Genomic DNA, 19,990 nt, shown 5'->3' with positions numbered 1-19,990 from the left:
CGTTCGGGCTAGTGCTTAGACGAGGGGCCAGTGCGTCGGTGCGGGAATTTTAAATGTTTAAGCTTTTCATTTCCTCGCTTAGCGTTCGCAATAACTCGCCTAGTGATGACGTCACTGCGCACAGCTGCGCCTCGCTTCACCTTGCGATAGCCTGTCGATAGCTAATCAATAGCTAATCGATAATCGATCAATAATCAATAAATTCCGGAAAAGCATAACCCGTAAGGCCAGGACCAGCTAGGTGCCGATCAGCTACGCTGTTTCTTTAGCCTTGCGCCACTAGTGCAAGCTACGCTACTTTTCAATAGCATGAAAAACCATTTGCACCAGCACTCTTGTGTATGAACGTCTTCATATAAAGTAAATTGTCTAATCGGCAATCGTGTCTTGGTTGTTTTTCGTCTGCGGATCTCGTCGTGAGGAATCGCGTCACATTGTACATGTCCTTAAAGCATCCCCAAGTATAGAGCACTTTCTCAAGATTCCTTCAAATGCCCGGATTTGCACTTTTACAGCGAAGAATTGTCTTTGCAGCACACGGCATCGATCCTGAATGCATTGGGTGGGTGCTTCGAGTGGTCTCCCTAATCGTGCCTTTCTGCGCCCGCTACGATGTGCGCTGCAGTCGTAGACTAGCGATGAGGTGGAATAAGTTTAGGACGTGTGGTTGTTGGAAGTTTGCAGGTTCGCAGATTGTCGAGAAACAAGTTTAGCTGCGTTAGCAGCAGCCGCTACTCTTGTTCACTAAGCGTGCTATAGTAATGGTCATATATAACCCCGAAACGCTTTCCGGCTACTTTAAATGCGGGGACAAAGGGGACGTGGAATTTCATGATTGAGAGTAGCTTTTATTGCTACAATTGTGAGCCATCGCTTTGGTTCCAGGGTTTTGTCACATTCGACTATTTACTGGCGTTTTAGGCTTATTTGCGAATGAATGGCTGCCGCGCACATGGCGTGAAGCAGTGCTGAACGACATACTATAATGTATGTTTTAGCTACCGGAAGGCTACGTCCACCTGTCTCTGTAAACTCTAGTGCTTTTCTTGTCCAAAACGTCTGGCTCATGATTTTTCACTTGACATCACTTGCCTTGCGGTGCGAATTATTTCTTTAGGTCTCTATATACGGATGAAACATCGGAATGAATCACGATATAGTGCGGAGACTAAACGACACACATTTCACACACATTTTGTCAGGCCTTCGTGCTGTTTTATCGTAACTCGTGTACCAAGGGGTCGTAGTGAACGCATTGCTAATTACCTTTTCCATTCGTCTTTGGTGCAGGTAAGAATTTTACTTCACCCGGATGTCCACCTTCATGGTTCGACTCTATTGCTATGCGGAAAAAGCCGCGTGCACGGTTACTCAGGTAAGTCCCCTGCCAGGCTGAGTTATTTCAAGCTAAGTCATTTATAAACAAGGAGAAAAGAAAATGTTTCTTCCGTGGCAAGAAGTCTGGTGTATGTCGAGACTCTATTGTTGCAAAAAAGGTTCAAAAAGGTTTGTTTTACGTACTTTCTAAAGATGCTCGAGACTTTGACAGAGCTTCACTTAAGCAGAGTTCACGCCACTTGACGCAATCTACGCTTCAAGGGGCCAGGAACTAAGTGCATTACAACGACACGAGGTATGGCGTTATTCAGAGCAATGACTACTCCACAGTGCACTGGGGGTCTAAAACATCGATCTAAAGCATCGATCCCTCCAGTTCTCAAGCAGCGGCTCGACTACTCGACATGATTCAATGACCGTCTCGACTACTCCCTCTGTTTAACAAAACGTGTGTGGTACAAAAGCGTCAAATAATTTCCATAACGGTTGAAACATGTTATATTTGCAGCGGTCAGGATTGCCTCATGTCGCAGCGCGCAACTAATGAGAATGTGCAATTATACCGTAAACGATGTCGATGACATCGGGTTCCACTGAGCACCGTGGTAGTCGCAAGAAAGCTTCAGGTTTCGTCTTACGTATCTATGTTAATTCGCTATGCAACAGCGGTGAGAACGCCGCCTTGTCTAAAATGCCTGACGAGGCGTGTCTCTCATAGTGTGCGTAGACAAAGTCTGTCAGTAGCACTAGCACCCCACTCAAATGAATTCTCTCAAGACATCAAGGTTACGCGCGACATACCTTGAGACACGCTACTGAACGTAACGCCGCGCGTTTGAATGGGCTAAGTCTTCAAAATGAAATGTCACAGCGGCTGCTAGGATACACCCCAGGCGACGGACGTGACAGCGCCTTCCGGAGGAGGGGCCCCCCCATTCCACGGAAAGGCATACCATGTTTTTAGGCCATACAGAATTTTTTAAAATTGCCTGTGGCTGATAGTGTAATTCTAGTCATTGAGCTATATTGCTTGGCGAGGCGAATATTACATGGACGAGAAATCTAAATGCATAATCCACTAATTACCGAAAATTCAGTAATAATCTTTTCAGGCGTATGCATTTAGAACGAAATTTCAGGATGACACCAGTTTCAAAATATTCATTCCCAATGTGTTCGACCAAATGAATGGGTGTTCCAGTTGCTTTTGTGCTTCAATTAATAAAACGGTGATTTGGTAAAAAAGTAAGTGGAACAATAGTGCATTTTCACCGTCAAGTTTCACGGCGCATATCTCAAAACCTGTGCGAACCTTCGAAGTCGTTTTAAGTGGATAGACATAGTAAGCTCACCACTACAAGTCGTAAATTGCAATATGTGCCGTAAAGTGAATTATTAGTATTAGAACTCAACACCTTAATTGATTAAGAGCTTGTCACCCATTGTGAGAAGATTATCAAATAAGTCATTGCGTTGCCATTTCAGTGCAAGCAGAGAGTAATAGCGGAAGATGAAGCTCGAGACTTTTGTTGCAATCCGATGGAGCCTTTGTAGTTTGTTGTTTCACTTGTGTAATTTGACACGTAAGCCGTACGTCGTGTCCCTGCTTGCGTTTCGCGCGCTCTGCAGCGAAGTGCGGGTGACGATCGAGACCAGCGCGATCGCGTTTTAGAGTGCAGGGACGGTAATAGTGTTTTTGAATGGGCATGCCGACACCGCTGATGATTCTTTAATGGAATTTATTTCCTCTCAAGTACTCAGTGTGCGTTATTGGCGCGGTGTACAGTCAATTGACAGGTGTCAAAAATACCATTGACTTTGAAAATAGAGGGTTCATTACGTTCGGGCATGAGTGACCTGTCTGTCACTTTAGAACTATGCCCAAACAGTGCGACTGAAACAAGGACACACACAGAGAAGCAAATACCACAGAACCAAATTTGTTACTTTCTGTCACATTATAGTCGTACTGTCGATATCGAGGGGTGAAAAGCTACTATTAAGGGAGGTTGTGGAAGAACGTCAATGTCTTCCCGTCGTCCTGCGACGCTTCTTAGAATGGCGTTCTTCGTTGTCCTCGATGATCATGTCAGCGGCCTTGCTGCCGATCATCATGCTTGGCGCGTTTGTGTGGCCGCTTACGATGTCGGGCATCACTGAGGCGTCGGCCACTCGCAAGCCCGTCACGTTGCCTCGGACGCTGCACGCAAAAACGTTGGCGCATCAGCGTGCCCCACGTACGGTGGGGTTAAGAGGGGGATTAAGTAGGGAAGCTGGAAACACTTGCTTTGTATCAATTCAATTCACTTCTCAATGGATTAAGGCACTGCGAGTAACGGAATAGTTGAAGAAAAGAAAGATATCAACACAAATAGTGAATGAATAAATATACTGAAAGATTTAAACGATAAACAGCTGAAAAATAAACACGTAATGGAAGGCGCAGTGCACACGTAGCGAAGGGAAGTTACTTCCCTGTTGTTTTTGACAGAAGATGTCGACCTCTTTGAACTGTTGAGAACTGCTTTTGACCTTTTCAAGGAACGCGCATTTATCTCTCGTTTGGTGCAATGAACCCTGTGGTAGGTTCGTCTACTCGCATACACATTCTTGCAGTCATTCTGCTACAGAACATCTTACTCGCAGTGGTTGCGCAGTGGCTTTGACGTTGCGCTGCTAAGCCTAAGGGCGCGGCATCAGATCACGGCCGCAGTGTTGGCCCTCACTACGGCGTGCCCCATAATCGCATCGTTGTTTTCGCTAAGCCACCGCGGCGGGTGTTGTGAACAAAGTCTTAATACCAAATTCGAGAGCGAAAATGCCGCGAAGCTTTCTTGAGGAAATAAGAAAGTGGAGATTTTTTTACCAGCCCACTTCGTCTTTTTGCTGTCCCTTTACCGAAAACACACTGAACCGCTGTCCCAGCTTGTCTGTGGTGCAGGTCTCTCGAGGAAAGAGACGACGGCTAGGACCTCAGAGCACGAGCGTGGTGCAAATAAATGTCCCCACACTTGCGCCGTATTGTAGAAAAGATGGCTGTATTATATAGGGCCTATAGAAGAAAAGGGTTCGTGTGTGCCTACCGTAGGCGTTCGTCCAGGACTGCCTCGGAGTGCGAGCCCATGGCCACGGTGCAGCACAGGTGCCAGATGGGTAGTGCGGTGTGCCGGAACAGGCACTCGATGTACTGCTCGCTCCAACGGGGCCCCGCGTCGGCACACGGCGTGAATGTCGAGTCCCAGAGCTTCGCGCCGATGCTTTTCATGGCGTCCGTGCTCAGTATCTTGTCGATGAATATCTTTGTACCTGCGGGCGAGTGGTGCATCCTATGGAGCCCGAATGGTGTGTAGGAAACACTTGACTCTTTTTGCTTCGTGTCGCTAAAGCTTGCCGTACGATGGGACTGCAACACGAGTTTTGTAGAGCGCCTATTGGTTTATTTTTCTTGCGTTGAAGCGTGCATCCCACGGGGTTTCTAAGTCAGCGCAGTAGTGCGGAGTTACTTATTCCGATTAGTGCGAAGCGCTCGAGACAACTTAGCGAACTCCGCGCCTGCAATATTTCTCTCCGGCAGGACACACGCGCTCTTGTCCCACTGTGTGTCTGCTTCCTCTCTCGTCACCTTACTAGGGCGAAGGAAGTTGTGCTTAGGAGGCTTCCGGCCGGGTTACTCTTACGCCGGCTGTCACCTTACTGGGAACTGGCTGCGATTTCCACTGAATGCAACGTGTCCATATGAATGAACTGAGTGAAGCTTTATTTCCCACGGAACTATGGAGGAGGGTGAGAAAAAGAGCCGTAAAGACTGTGGTGCCCTTCCAGTGAAGGAAGCAGATGCCTACCACTTAGTATGGACTCGTCCAGGATCGCAAGTGGAACGCTCACGTCCCCTACCGCCAGCTTACCTTCGCTACTGTGCCACGACCTGCTATGATCGCTGGGTACATGACAACAGATACCACAAAACACTGCTTGAATCCATGCTCAACAAAGGGTTTACAGCATACGTATAACACAATAAATCTTAAAAATAGTCTTCACAGCAATAAAGAAAAAAAGTATCTAAATGGCCTAATATTGCTGCCCTTAGCACCTCACAGTAACGGTTACGCTGCAATAAGGCCACTTTCGAATACATGAGTGGACACCGCCTGATTTGTTGCATTGAAGGCCAGTAATATACGAGGGCTTGCTGATAGGTGTCAAGCCTTACCCAGAAAACAATTCAGCTGGATGGCTGTGAATTTAATTCAGGGCGCATTGGCCAATTTGTCTGTATTCAATGCTGCAAAAATCAGCTACGTGTGTTTTCAGCTAGTCTTACTATTTTAGGTCCAAAGTGAACGCGGCAGCACCTCCATAAAAGTTCACTGTGGAAGACCATAGGACCATAATGAAATTCCTATTTTTCCAAGAGAAATGTGTGAAGCACGTTTATGATGAAATGTCACCAACTTTGCATGACATTGGCCCTTCACATGCTACTGTTAAACGTTGGGTGTCTAAACCTGAATCCGGTCATTTCAGTGTTCAAAGTGAGAAACCCAGTGGAAGGCCTGTTTTTGTTTCTGTGCCTGCAAATGTGAAATCCATCCGTGAAATGGTCGTGGAGGCCCGCCAAATGTTGGCCCAAAGTATTACTACATATTTAGGAATATCATGTGAGCGAGTTGGTGCCATTATCCACGGCGACTTGGAAATGAGAAAGCTTGCAGCAAAACACATCCCAGAACTTTTGACAACTGAACGAAAGAGGGAACCTGCGGGAAAAGATAATAGTGTGGTAGTTACAGCTTCCTAGCTCATATTTTTTGTAAGGCTTAACACTTTAGCACCCTTCGTATGTGCGGCATCGGTGCACGAGTTGCGATAGCCGACATGGAAATCGTGAGCTCGCTGTGCTTGTTATTGGGAGGCCGGGATATGTTTCTGTATCCATAGCTGATTTAGAAAGTGGAGTGAATTCTCGCCAACTCGCCTACCTGTCTGCTCGTTTGAAATATTGCTGGTTATATGCGGTGTGTGGCTTTACCGCATTCCATGTAACACCGTGTGTACAATCAGCTGAGAGCGAAGTATGCGTGCCTTGAGCGGCCGCCCTGGCATCGTCCGGGTGCTCCAAAATGCGTGGGTCGATGTTTGGGTGCTCGTAGGGATCTGTGGAACGAAGCGTAATGGATCCCCGGAATCGTGGTCGGTTGAGGATTGTTACTGCTTGAAAGCCGGGTTGCCCGTTGACGGGCCCAATGTAGCTATCAAAAACCTGCAAATAAAGAGCAGTGCGAGAGAATGAGACGCGCGGATATATATACAACGCTAGAAGCAAACGTCGAGTAGACAGGCACAACCTCGCCAGTGGTGCACCGACGGGGGGAGGGGGTTCAGGGTTCGAAGGTGTTCTCGGGGGCAGAACGCCGTAAGTACAGCTAGTTATTGACAGCAGTTTTTATAATTACCAGGGTACGTGGAGCGCACTTATTGTAGGAAGCGCACGCACGTGCACAGCTGTTTCTCCGTGCGATGCCTGGTAAGTGCTGTAGGCACCAATGGCCAAAGAAAAAAAAAACAAATATGGCGGTGGAAAGAGTTGGCCCATGCTGTTTGCGCAACTTTTCGCTTCGGCTGTCACGTCGTCAATGTGAATGACACCTAATGAAAACAGGCCGAGGGGTCGCGGCTTAGTTCTGGATTTAATGAGAGCCCGCGAGGGCGAACGCGTGACACGGGTCGTGCTGTTTGCAGTTGTGATGTACGGTGCTCGCTGATAGGAACCATCTGCTCGGCTAAAAGTGTTTACGTAACGTTCAGTGAAGGCCACATCACGGTTAACCTGATTAGTGCGCCTGCATAACGTCGTGTGAAGAGCTCGGCGAACAGCTAGCTGCTTATGTAGTTTGAGTTGACGTAGCATAGTGTTACGAAACAGTGAAATGTTGACTTCAGTTGAGCAGTCAGTGGCTGACGTGTTAAGCCTCGCACAGAACAAGCGCGAATATTTTTATTGCGATAGCAATTATATGGACACTCAAAAAGCAGATTTCTGCCGTCGCCGTTGCCGTCGCCGTCGCCGTGAGGTTCCGTATGACGTCAATGGAGATGAAATAGTCGCCGCGCGCCGTCGAACGCTGTATGTGCGAGTGAAAGAGCGCGAGGGACGCGCGCTTTCACGGGGAGTGAACGCACGGCGGAGAACAAACGCGCGTTCTGCGCTGTGCTCCCTTAAGGGCTGCAGAAGTAGGCGTCTCTTTCCTCCTCTACAATCACCATATATGTAGAGTAAACGTACCTTCTTCCGACGCGCGAAAGGCTGTGGGGGAGGGGGGGGGAGGGGCCGGGAAGGGAGGCGACGTTTAGCTGCGGCACCAAGTGCCTATTTATATCAGAGGCTCCGGCAACAGTCACCAACGCCGCACGCATTTTGAGCGAACGCGGGCAAAACGCCGGCGGCGTCGACAACAGTTCTGCGTGTTGCCGGTGCTGCTGCATGTCCAAGTTTATACAGTTGATAAAGCTGTATAAACTTGGACATGCAGCGTATAGTTCTCTTCAAATTTGCTATCGCAATTGATGCTTCGCCTTTCAGGTGAAACTGCGACAACTTTTGTTTACATGTTGCCATCATTGAGGAACCACCGCAGTTGTCGGTACTCTTTATGATGCCTCCACTTGTGCATGAAAAATTAAGATGAATAAATAGGCTCATTTAACGCAAGGTGAGGGTCTTGATGTCGATTAGTTTACTTGGTTGTTCTCTGCGACGTCGGCTGTGAAGGTCAAGGCTCGAGGGTGCTTTGGTTGTCTTTGGTCTTTCACGTGCGACCGTCAAGTCGGAATGCTCAATATTGAAATGTTTTAAACAGGCAATGCTGAAGTCATGAATCATACATCCTCAATGCATACGCTTCGGCAGTTTGAGCGTTTGCTGCGGGAGAACGAAACAAGATACCGGTGTGAAAATTGCAGCAGCTTAAGAAAAGCTTGTGCAAGCACTGGAGGAAATAATAAAGGTGCTGCGGTTGAAATCTCAAAGCATATGATAATCACTAAATTTCAGAGTGTTTAAGATTTTCTAAACTATCACTTTTCAAATGCGGTGGTAGTGGCTCAAAGTGAGCACGATTGATTGAACTTCGAAATATTGCTGGAAGCATTTCAGTGAAGACATAACGCGGAATGAAGTACCACGCTGTAGCACTTGACTGCCGTAGAACGACTGCGTGGAGCTATGATACATTGAGAGAGACGACACTTGCCCGACGTCATGTGAGAGTATATAAGGGGGCGCTCGCGCATAGTGACGTGATGTGTCGCGCATTATCAAAAAATTGTGTGTGCTTTAGGCGGATTTTTTTATGGCGTTAGCATTAGAAGTGTCAAAGGGGAAAAAAAGTGTATGTTTGTGAAATGTGGGAAGTCGGTCACGTGGTTCAGGTAGAAAGGGGACGGAAAAGCTTGAAAGAGCATATATATATATATATATATATATATATATATATATATATATATATATATATATGTGTGTGTGTGTGTGTGTGTGTGTGTGTGTGTGTGTGTACAGTGTGTACAGTTGACGGTGGTCGGCTCCGGACCACTGTCAGTTGCACAGCACTTTGCTATGTGATGCACGTGGTTGAAATCATGGATCCGGCACTTCAAACAGGAGCGACATAATGCTAACGCACTTCTCTTGCATTTACCGCTAAGTCGTTACTGATTGTATCCCCCCGTATAGCTCCAACAAAGAAAGTCATGCCGATGGAGCGGCAGGCTATAATCATTACCGCGAATTCAGGTACGTTTCGAGGAGCTGGGAGGAATAAGGCTTACGATGTTCCCTCATAAATGTTCAAGTTCCTTGAATCTACGAGAGGGGCCCCTTGAAGATACCCTGGCATAACCATCAATCATTCAGTTGACATGCGTTTAAAGCTGAAACGCTCCCCGACCGGCATGCCTCGGCAGTGCTTTCTTTTGTTCATTGTTTTTGTCACGTGTAACTCACCTCTGGCAGCAGGCCCCATTGCGTCATTGTTGTCTTCAGCGTTTCGCGGGCCGGGGAAATCGACATGGTGGCTACCTCTACATCGGGGATGTCAGGATTTGTCGCGTAGTCGGTGACCAGGAACTGTAGAAACTCCATACTTGCCGGTATGAAAATTGTCCCTGCCGGGAGAGAGAGCTTGGCGTATACGACGGCATAAATATGGTTGAAGAATTCATTTTTGTGTTCGACCCCGTCGCCCGCGTCATTTGTCACGCGCCAATGGCGCACCACCGCAAGCCTCTGCGTCGTCGCGGTGGATCGCGCCGCTCCCTTTGCCTTTGTTGCGCAGTCTGGATCTCCGAGAGGGAAGTTGGCATTTGCTTGGCCATAAGTCCGCAATGCTTACGCACGTGAAACGTTCGTATCAGGCAGGTGGAGCCGAAGCTAACGCATGCGCGCACACATGATACAGGATATCAATCTTTGTAGTGAAACAGTCGTAGTAAAAAAAAAATGGCACAGTTTCGCCCTAAGGGCGAAGCGATGAATGCGATAGCAACACAGCAATGTCATACGAAGTAAGGTGAGCGGCTTTGGTAGCAATATGAATTGTAGTAAACATGAGCTGATTAAGTAAGCAGGTGTGCTGCGGCGTAAGTAGACCGACATAAAGAGAGACTCGATGACCACGAGAAGGCGCGTATGAAACGGTGGTGTTGATGAGAAGCGCTTCCCGTGGGCAGCGCGTGCGAAGGGACACACCTGTAGCGCTGCACTGCCGATCCGGGCAGCATTGCGTGTGTAGCGTGCGTTGGAAAATGTGGCCCGACTATTACGAACTGAATGAACAAGCGTGGTGTGAGCGCGCACAAACAAACATGAATAGATCACACTGAATGACTGCAGACAACGACCGTCAAAACGCTGGCAGCGAGCGGATATAGTATACGCCGCAGGAGCGGGCGAAGGTACGTGCGGTCTATCGCTTCAACGGAAACTGAGCGGCGAATGCGCATAAAGGTCGGAGCCGTGTGGAGATAAGAGACGGTGCGGTCGAACGAACGACGAGCGCGGTTGTTGGCAGCGTAGAAGTGCGCCCCCCCCCCCCCCCCCCCCCCGCCCCCGCTCCTTCCGGCGCTGGCTTCCCGCTTCCTTGCTTGCGCGTGGGAGAGATAAGAGACTGTGCGGACGAGCGCGGTTGTTGGCAGAGAAGTGCCGGCGCTGGCTTTCCGCTTCCTTGCTTGCGCGTGGGAGATTGAGTGCGTTCGCTCTCCGTGATAGCGCGCGTCCCCGCACGCTGCCTCTGGGGCATACGGCGCGCGGCGAAGATTTTATCTATACGGAACCTCACGGCGACGCGGACGGCGACGGCGACGGCGACGCCGACGGCAGAAATCCGGTTGAAGTGTCCATATAATTGCTATCGCAATAAAAGTGAAACGGTTGCGCGCTCAGCGGTGCTTCTGCAGCTGCCTCACCTGTTCGGTTTCGCGCGTGTTGCGCAATGTCTTCCAGGCTAAACGGTCCGATACCAGCTTGGACGTCCGTCCTAATGGGGACGCCCAGTGGGAGAGTTGGGTGGTCTTGAAGGTTGCGTCCTACTGGGAGGTCGGCGACAATCGGGATCTGGAGAACGTTGCATATAGCGTCAGTCGCTAACAGAGGTAGTCATTCAACGTAGACGAAGGAGGGCGGGGTAAACTTGGAACAGATATAACGAAAAAAACAAAGGCGACTGGCATTTGAGTCAGTCTGGCACGAGCGCCTCGACAAGATGACTTGTATTTGTTGACTCTGTTCGCATTGCAATTGCGCAAAAGGGCAAATTAACAAGAAAAAAAAGAAAGGAAATAAATAACGAATGGACCGGAAATGAAAAAAAAATATGCACCTATTAAGTACATCTTGAAATCTATGTGAAACGAAGGTTTTGTGAAACCGGTAATCAAATGCTCTAAATTTGCCCCTGTCATTCCTGCGCGTTTGGTGTAAAGGACGCGCGCGCATGCGCACCCGTGTTACGCAATGTGACACACGCGGCGATCACCTCAAACAGCTAGTGGGCGTTGGCAGAATAGAAGTATACGTGGATTGTGGCCTAAAGGCTAGAGCATCGCGCTGCTATGACCGAGGTTCCATCTCACCGTCGGTCACGTAATTCAGTTTTTGGTAAACGTATGAGCTTTTTGGCAAGACAGCAGCAGCACCTAGCAGCCATGGTCAGAAAAGTCCGGGATGGGTTCGCAAAGCAAGCTTCGCTTTCAAAGCGGACGCCGTCGTCGAGGCAGCGTAGTCGTAGGCCATCTTCGCGACGTCGTAGTCCATCTTTACAATGAACTTGTAAATGAAATAACGCTGTGTTGTTTGTTTTTATTTTTACAAACGGGCTTGCCATGGTCAGACAGAAAGGTGAACGAGTTGTTCCACCTTACTTGATGAGGAACTATGTTTCGAAGTTACACGGTTATTGGAACGCATGACGCTTTGTTGCACTAGAAGACAGGTTAGGTAGCACGAATTGGAACTGACGTCGTCACCGGAGGTGAGGCGGTGGGGAGCCGAGCTTGACTATTCTCGAGAAGCCTTCATTCTTTCCTTTTCCTAGTGCTACACTGGACGTGTTATTGTGATCAGTGTTTTATGAAGCCGAGCACGCTTGTCCACGCCAGCCGAAAGGGAGTCATTCCTCAGCAACGCGCACTTTCTAAAGTCAGCTGTATAGGAGTGTTCGAAAATACGGCGAATACTGCTTACCTGTAACTGCTTCAGCTCCTCCTTGGGTCCCAGTCCGGAGAGCAGCAGGTGTTGAGTGGATCCCACGGTGCCTGCTGAGAGAATCACTTCTCGCTTTGCCGACACGGTCCCCGGTCGCCCAAATCTAGTAAATGACGCACCCACGGCGCGGGTTCCCTCGAAGTTCACCTGACGTACGAGAGAGAGAGAAAAATAGAGATGGAGCGAGTGCTTTCGGATGATGCATGAGAGGGATCAGTCAAGATTTCCCCGGAGAGAAGTTCATTTTTCGATAGACTCAGAATTGGTTGATGATAACGGTGTCCCTTGTGGGGCCGATGATGCCAATGAAGTCTGAAGGTTAAGATAGGTTGGTAGGTTGCTATGGTTTACATTTGGACTAGATTGTGATAGTTCAGTTCTTATCATAGCAGTAGACAGAAGATGTAAATATTGACACGTGTAATTGTTTATCTCTTTGGGTGACCATGCAAAGCCAGCATATTTGACAGAATGATATAAACCATACGTGTAGTTGCTTATTGTTTACGTGGGAGTTGCAAAGGTGTGCATCATCTGATCTGGAGTCCTATATGATAGGTCAATTTTGCCCACTTGAGTAGATGTAACAGATGTCGTTTGCGAAATTAAGATACCTAATGCAGCTGCTCAGTTACGCAGTAGAAAACGTGGTGCTCCTGGGCTTTTAATGTTTCTTCAAGAACTTTAATGACAGGATCTGAGCCGTTAAGTGGAGGTCTGCTGCGGAAATTTGCTAGAAATCTGATTTTTGGTAAACATAGTTAATTTTCTTCAAATTATTTAACTCGTTTTTGTAAACAGAGTATTTATGCGCTTCATACACATTTGAACAAGAAGAGCCTGACCTCAGTCTACCGTTTAAAAGCCGGGCACTTTGTGGTAGTCTCGGTGGACAATATAATACAAATAAATAATGATAAACTCAAATCTATAAAGAGGTAATCGCTGCGACCGTTATAGAGCAGTTTAAAAGAACGTGATAAGTTTCTTTCGGCACTAATACGTTAGCGTGCTGACTCGCTAGGGAAAGCAGCTCACACGAGATCACTGACTTGCTTCTTGTCTTGTTTCTTACACGAGCACCTGTTGCAACGTTGGAATTTCCATGGTTCTTTTATATCTGGCATTTCTATGTTCACCTCTTCATGCCTACTTAAGTACCATCATGGCTTGGATACTCATGACACGCGTAGTTGGCAGGAATCTGTCGATTCCTTCAAATCCAAGCTCTCTTTATGTCGCTGCAACAGAGCCGAAGTGCCTGTGATGCTAAATAGCGTCTCGTTGTGTTACAACCGAGGCACGTTTCCCATCCGGCGAGCAGGTCCTGTGAGGGGGGACAATACTGCGAAGAGCTGTTCATTCCATCCGATCACCCTTTGCTTTCTCTTGCTGCGATAAAAGTCACGTTTACATGCATTTCTGAGGTCACCGGGTGCACGGTGTCGATCCACTCTCAGCTGCCACAGTTCCTTCTGCGACCAACTTGCGAAGAGAACCGTGGACATGGTGATCCACAGCAAGTAAACAAGACCCTCTATGGTCTTGTCGCTTTCATATAAATGCGTCTACAGTGAGTGCCTGACAGAATCTCCTGATGATTATTGCCTAGGGTAGGGAAACATGTATGTGTTCCCAGAAACCGTTGGGATGATTCCCAAAGACCAGTTGACGCTTGCGAGGTGCGTGTATGATATTTTTTCGTTGTCGATCGGCATGAATTCACATTAAGTACCCACCTGTTCATGGAAGGAAAGGGCGGCGTTCTTCTGTGGTACGCTCCGGTCTTCCCAGTCGTCGTCTCCCCTGAGATTCATGGGCGCGGCGAAAGGGACCTGTCGCGACGCTGCTTCAAGCCCTCCCGCTTCCAGCAACAGTACCGTGACATCAGGGTCCTCCGAGAGCTGGTTGGCGATGACGCACCCTGCAGAACCGCCACCCACTGGGTAGAAGGCAGTGATGTATACTCCAGCGAACGGTTGTATACACCGCCCACACGTTTGCGAGTCGCCTGTAGGAGCAGCGGCTGCATTTATTGAAGTTCATGGCAGGATATACGTGTAAGAGGACAGTTCTTGTGAAATGTTGTGCGTCCACGCTTGGAATTACAAGATGTCACTGCAAAATGTTGTATAGGGCTCATGCAGGACACCTGGTGCTCCGAAATTCAAGTGTCCCGACCAGCCCTTCCCGCTTATTTTTTCTAACTCACCTCAACTATTCCCATCATCACATTGCCGCCCTCTTCTTTCTATTGACTTCAGCCTTTCCCAAATTTCCACCATGATAGAAAAGAAACTAGCGGTGGAAGTTTTACCAAATTTACACCGCTAGTAGTTTCTTTTCTATCATTTTTTACCTCGCCTCTAACGACTAAGTTGGGCAGGAGATGCCACTTCTTATTTGGGGCGTTTTAGCGCCATCTGTACATCGCAATCACTGGGGTTAGCAGCAATGAAGGCTCTTGTGGCCCCTTCTTTACAAAGTAGCGTAGCCGACCGAACGCGACCCTGATTAAGCTGTCTACCTCTACTTGTAATATTTTTGAAGACAAGATATTAGCTGACTTCAGGCGGGTTTGACGTTTCTGTCATGTGGGTATTTTCTGGGTATCCCCAGCATTTCCCGGAGTTTATTGATTGTTGATCGATTATCGATTAGGTATTGTATTGTATTGTATGGTACCCAGGGATTGGTTATCTATTGGCTATCGCAAGGTATTGGCCACGTATTTGGGCTAGGCTAAGCACTTCCGAGTCATCCCCAGCATTTCCGGAATTTATTCATTATTGATCGATTATTGATTAGCCATTGATTGGCTATCGATTGGCTATCGCAAGGTATTGTACACGTATTTGGGCTAGGCTAAGCACTACCAAGTCATCCCCAGCATTCCCCGGAATTAATTGATAATTGATCGATTATCTATTAGTTATTTATTGGCTATCGATTGGCTATCGCAAGGTATTGACCACGTATTTGGGATAGGCTAAGCACTACCAAGTCATCCCCAGTATTTTCTGGAATTTATTGATTATTGATCGTTTATCAGTTAGCTATTGATTGGCTATCAATTGCCTATCGACTAATGACGAATCTTAAGTAGTCCCAACCATGCTTAGCTAAGCTAGACTTAGCCTGGCTCAGCTTCGCTAGTTCACAGGGCTGTGCGTCATTGCACTCGGAGCATTCCTGCACTACCACCAGGATCGGCCCACATTTTTGGATTCAGCAGACAAATTACGCCCGGCTTAAAGAGCTCCGCTGTTAAAAATGCTGGAATGAAAGCATGTATAGCTTACGCGATTAACTCAAGCAGGCTAGGTGACTATTTGTTACAGCCCGTTTCAAAGGGGATGCCAATAAATCGCCATCATCATCAAAGGCTGGGTCAGCAGGGAGAGCGGATAGCCACCGGCCGTGCGAATGCGTCGCCTGAGCCTTGGGCGTGTGTTTTGAAGAAGCCGTAAACACTCCAGGCGGCTAATAGGCCCTATGCCTTGCTTTAGTGTAAAAGAGCAACAAGAAAACAGAGGCGAGGGGCGCATATCAGAATGTGAAACGCTGAAAAAAAAAAAAAAGGAAGGGTCAACCAAGTGTCGACGCTAAACAAGACATTGTCAACGTATTGCGCCTGAAATACGATACGAATAAGATGTGAAATGAGTGAACAGTGAACAATAAACAGCGACAGAAATAGACAGAATAGAGATATATAATCCACATTTTATCGTTGAATCATTGAAGTACCACGTAGGTCGACACTGTCTTCTTTACCAGCGACACCTGGTCGAGCGCAGCGACACCCCCCTTTTTTTCTCCCCTTTTTTTCTGTAGGGACACCAGTACTTAGCCACGCGTGGCTTCAAAACTCATAGAAGGATTATAGGCATGTACACAAACTTTGGGAACGCGGTTGCCATGAAAGCGCTAAATTTGTTTCCTTTTTAGCATGCATGCAAATTGAGGCGTGGACCATGCAAGTCTGTGCGAGACTTGTAACGAAGCTCCTGAAACATTCAGCAGTGGGCTAGTTGGTTAAACATATTACAGTGTTTGCGCAAGGTTAACGAATCAAGTGTGTGATGAGGACTGGTCTGGCCGGGATTAACCACATTCACAGGTAAAATGGACGCCGACCACACACATTAATAATAATAAGGTGGTCGGCACCCGTACGGGAGCTATGTTCACAATGCATATTTTTTATTGTGATCAAGGCTCCCGTGCGGGTGCCGGAACGTCTTGTTATTATTGATGTATGTGGTCGGCATCCATTTCACCTTTGACTACGAAACTCCTTTGCCACGCTGCGTGGATGCAGCGGTGAAATTCGAAGTTCGTTTTCGTTTGTGTGTGTGGAGCTTTCGCGCCCTGAAAGCTTTAGGGCGCGGGTTTATGTGGAGCTTCCGGAGCCTGGCTCTCCATCTAACACTGTATTTTCAGCAGACATTGGTAACTAAAGCCCAGGGGCTTTAATTGGTAACAGTCCTTGAATGCCACCTGCATAGACCTCGAAACGTCCATGTTTGTTGCTTTCGTTTAGTGAGTGTTTCAGTAAGTGCTTTAGAAATAGTTCTCCTGGTTTTGGGTCATTTAGTCTTTAGCGCTCTACTACTGCAGGTACAAACCCACAAAACGCCTGGTTCCCTAAATCTGACCTTCAAGCTCAGCCAAGGTCAAACTGGGACTTAGCCTGCCACTACCGGCGGCTGCGGCAAACGCCGCGTGGGCGTCTAAACTTGAAAGCGATCTGCGACGTGTACAAAGTGCGCCGAGTGCTGGTAGCTTCGTATGCACTGTGCTTTTGACGCTTAGTTCGCGTTCAAGCGAGATGCAGCATGAAGGTGAATTCGCTAGCTGCCGCTGCCGCGCCGAGCAGCGTTTGTGTGTTATCTTGTGGTGCAATTGTAGATGCGGTAGTTGCTGACGGCGCCGAGAAGCGTCTGTATCCTTTCCCAAAGCAAGAAAAACCGTGCTATTGCTCGACAAACTTGGTTTAACCGCGTTCAACCACGGAAAATTTTTGGATCCGCCGTTTAAATCCAGAAATAAACGCACACCATTTACTGGCGTCTCTCAAAGGTCCTGCGGCGCGGGTTCTCCTATCGGACCTTTCCATGCTGGACTTGTTTGCTGTCCACCCTCAATGGTTTGGGTCACGGGTACCGCCCACTTTAACTCCCTCCACAGAAAAAAACAAGAGATCGGCCGGCTACCGTAAATTGGCAATACATGTTTTCATGGACATTCGAAATAATTGACTGAATGTAAGTTGTCCGCGGTTTAGTTGTGAAACGTTCACACAGCGTAAGTGAATTTGACGGTTGCATATGTTTCAGAAAATAGCGCTCATGACGGAGCAGGCTGCGAGGTGGCTTTGGTGGTTGTGGCAAGCAGCGCGCTTGCGACGCGCAGCTGCGGCTATAGCTGAACAGCGTGTGCCTTGTTGTCGATGTGCACTCGCAGCCTGGACCTGCGGCGTTGTGCGCGCACCGGTTCTTGCGCAAAGCTGGCCGTGACGTGCGGCGTCTGATACACATAGCGGCACGCAGATACAGAATGTGCACTTCGTCGTATACTTTTAAACGACAGCGATGTCACGTATGCACATTTCTCAATTGACGTTGCTGCCGTGTTTAGCTAATACATTGTCACTCATGTCTTTCCTCCATGCAAGCGTAATCTTTATTATTAGTGGTAACTGTTTTGTTGACCTTCCCGTGTGGGACCACCACCACCACCACCATCATCATCATAACCATCATCATCATCACATATTTATGCCCACTGGCAGAACGAAGGCCTCTACCAGCGATCATTATAATCAATCCTACCTTGCGCTAGCTGATTTCAACTTGCGCCTGCAAGAATGGGATAGAGCATATAAAATGATGAAATTGCTGTCACGCCGTTCTGTCAGCCAGTTCAGTGGTTCGTTGCTCCAAAGGCTGTGTGTTCTATCTTTTCACAGTGAAAATGGTACTAACTCCGCCATCATTTCCAGTGTCGCCAAACTCCATCAGTCGAGCGACACTGTGTGCATTTCTCTATTTGCAGCTTTGTCCTTGTCGTACTGAATCTTTTCTTTTTTACATTTCCTGTGGCACATTGCCCCCATTTGCGCATGTGAGGTGGGGGACCGGGCAATGATAGCTGCTGAATATATTTTTTGTTCAGAGTTTTATTTTTAATGTACAATGCTCGGCCTAGGTCAATTTTTAGTTATGCTATTCCTGCGCTATTCGCGTGTGCCGAACCTTACGCCGCTTCGTTCTGGCTAATAGGTTTTATAGTATCATTAATATAGGTTTGCTTGATTCTCTTTATACATTGTTCCCTAGCAAAAAAAATTATATCGTGGGTCTGCGGCTACGCTCTTTTCTGCCGTCGCGGTTATCGCCCTCGTTCTGTCGTAGTCATTGTCGTTGGATTAATTAGATGCCTCTGTTTATGGTGACGCCCAAGTGCTTCGTTTCTGTGGTGCTGTATGTGTGGTGTTTTCTTTATCCGTACCCTCGTGCCTTCCTTCTTCTAGCACCTTTTTTTGACCCCTCCCCCTCTTAGTGCGCAGCAGAACGTAGGCTTACATATACGACGGCAAACACCTTCGCCCTTCGGTAAACAGTGGTCCCTCTCTGCACTCCCCGAATTACACCGCAAACGCGGCGTTGTGTTTACTCCTACCAAACAGTATTCCTACAGTTACTCTATATATAAAATTTGTCATTGTGGGTGGTTCCGTGGAAGCGATTGGCCGAGTGTCAGTCTCACACTGGCGTCTCGATTTTGACGCGATGGAAATTGTGTTTATCATTGCCCTGAAAAAAAACTCGCGTGGACATATTTTACCTGAATCCAAGCTTGCATGCAGCAGATCACGTGCTTTTCGAAACGCGCTCTGCGGCGAATCATGCGGTCTATAGACGAAATCGGGCTATGGCTCGGATATTCGAGACCCGAAGAACGAATAGGCAGATGATTTACACGCGCAACACGGTGGAGTTTTCTTCGAAGCATCAGTTGCCTTGCTCGTGCGGTGTCACCCGAGAGGCGCAACCGTTCGTCTCCAGGAGGTATGCGTGGTGCCACTGCATTCCTCAGAGCTGTTTGTAACTAGTCTACAGAAACCCTTCCGTGCGCAATTTAACAATTTGCGATACCTTCACCGCGTCTATAAGACTCGTATATAGATTTCACGTGATGTCAGGAAGTAAGTACTGTACAGAAGATATGTGGAATTATTCGACTCGTTTTGAAAACTTATAGCACGGAACTCGTGAAGGTGTCACTGTTTGCGCGGCCAACTCTGGATTGCCGCTGTCGTTGACTGTTTCGCAGTTGCCGAGGCTGGCTGGCCCGGTCCCTTACCGATGACGTAGTCGTACTCCGGCCGCAGTTGCCCTAGTTGGTAGTCCTCGACCACAGGCAAGTCATTGAAGGGAATGTGGACCACCATATTGAGCAGGGCCAAAGCCAAGCCGAGCTCACTTTGTGGCGCCGGGCTGCTATCCCATGGAGCACACGTAGTCGCGTTTGTGCTGCCGCTCATGACGTTGCCGAGCCGTGCGGCCGGGGCACTTAATGAGCTCGTCTCGCTGAGGAACGGAGTACTTATACACCAACGTTGCTCTGTCATTACTCCATCACTGTTTCAGGCACAATACTGAACTCAACGCCGGCGTTCTGACATTCGGGGCGAAGGGAAGTAGCGGTGGACAATTCGGAAAGAGTTTGTCGTGCGTAACGACACGAAATCCAGGTTAGTGTTGTGTAGTTACAATAATTGCCTGAGTAATTCATTTTCGTGGGTGGCCTACGTATGAAAACAAAAGGAAGAAATTAGTTTATTCCTATGTATCCAGATATCCGGAAATATGTGCAAGCCAAGGT

The 19,990-nt window shown here is 47.9% G+C and overlaps 1 protein-coding gene across 1 annotated transcript; it reads right to left on the bottom strand.

Moving 5' to 3' along the window:
* Positions 1-3,352: 3,352 nt before the first annotated feature.
* Positions 3,353-19,649, bottom strand: LOC119440468 (ecdysone oxidase-like). Its single transcript, XM_049662932.1, has 8 exons — positions 19,469-19,649; positions 13,837-14,021; positions 12,077-12,244; positions 10,801-10,948; positions 9,341-9,501; positions 6,424-6,601; positions 4,422-4,644; positions 3,353-3,538 (listed from the first exon to the last, which is right to left on the bottom strand). Exons 1-8 carry the CDS (start codon positions 19,647-19,649, stop codon positions 3,361-3,363), a joined length of 1,422 nt encoding a protein of 473 aa, XP_049518889.1. The 3' UTR covers positions 3,353-3,360.
* Between the last annotated feature and the right edge of the window lie 341 nt (positions 19,650-19,990).

The sequence above is a fragment of the Dermacentor silvarum genome, chromosome 2, assembly GCF_013339745.2.
Source record: "Dermacentor silvarum isolate Dsil-2018 chromosome 2, BIME_Dsil_1.4, whole genome shotgun sequence".
NCBI classification, from domain to species: domain Eukaryota; kingdom Metazoa; phylum Arthropoda; class Arachnida; order Ixodida; family Ixodidae; genus Dermacentor; species Dermacentor silvarum.
Note: the sequence above shows the minus strand (reverse complement) of the source record. Positions and strands in the feature narration are given on the sequence as shown.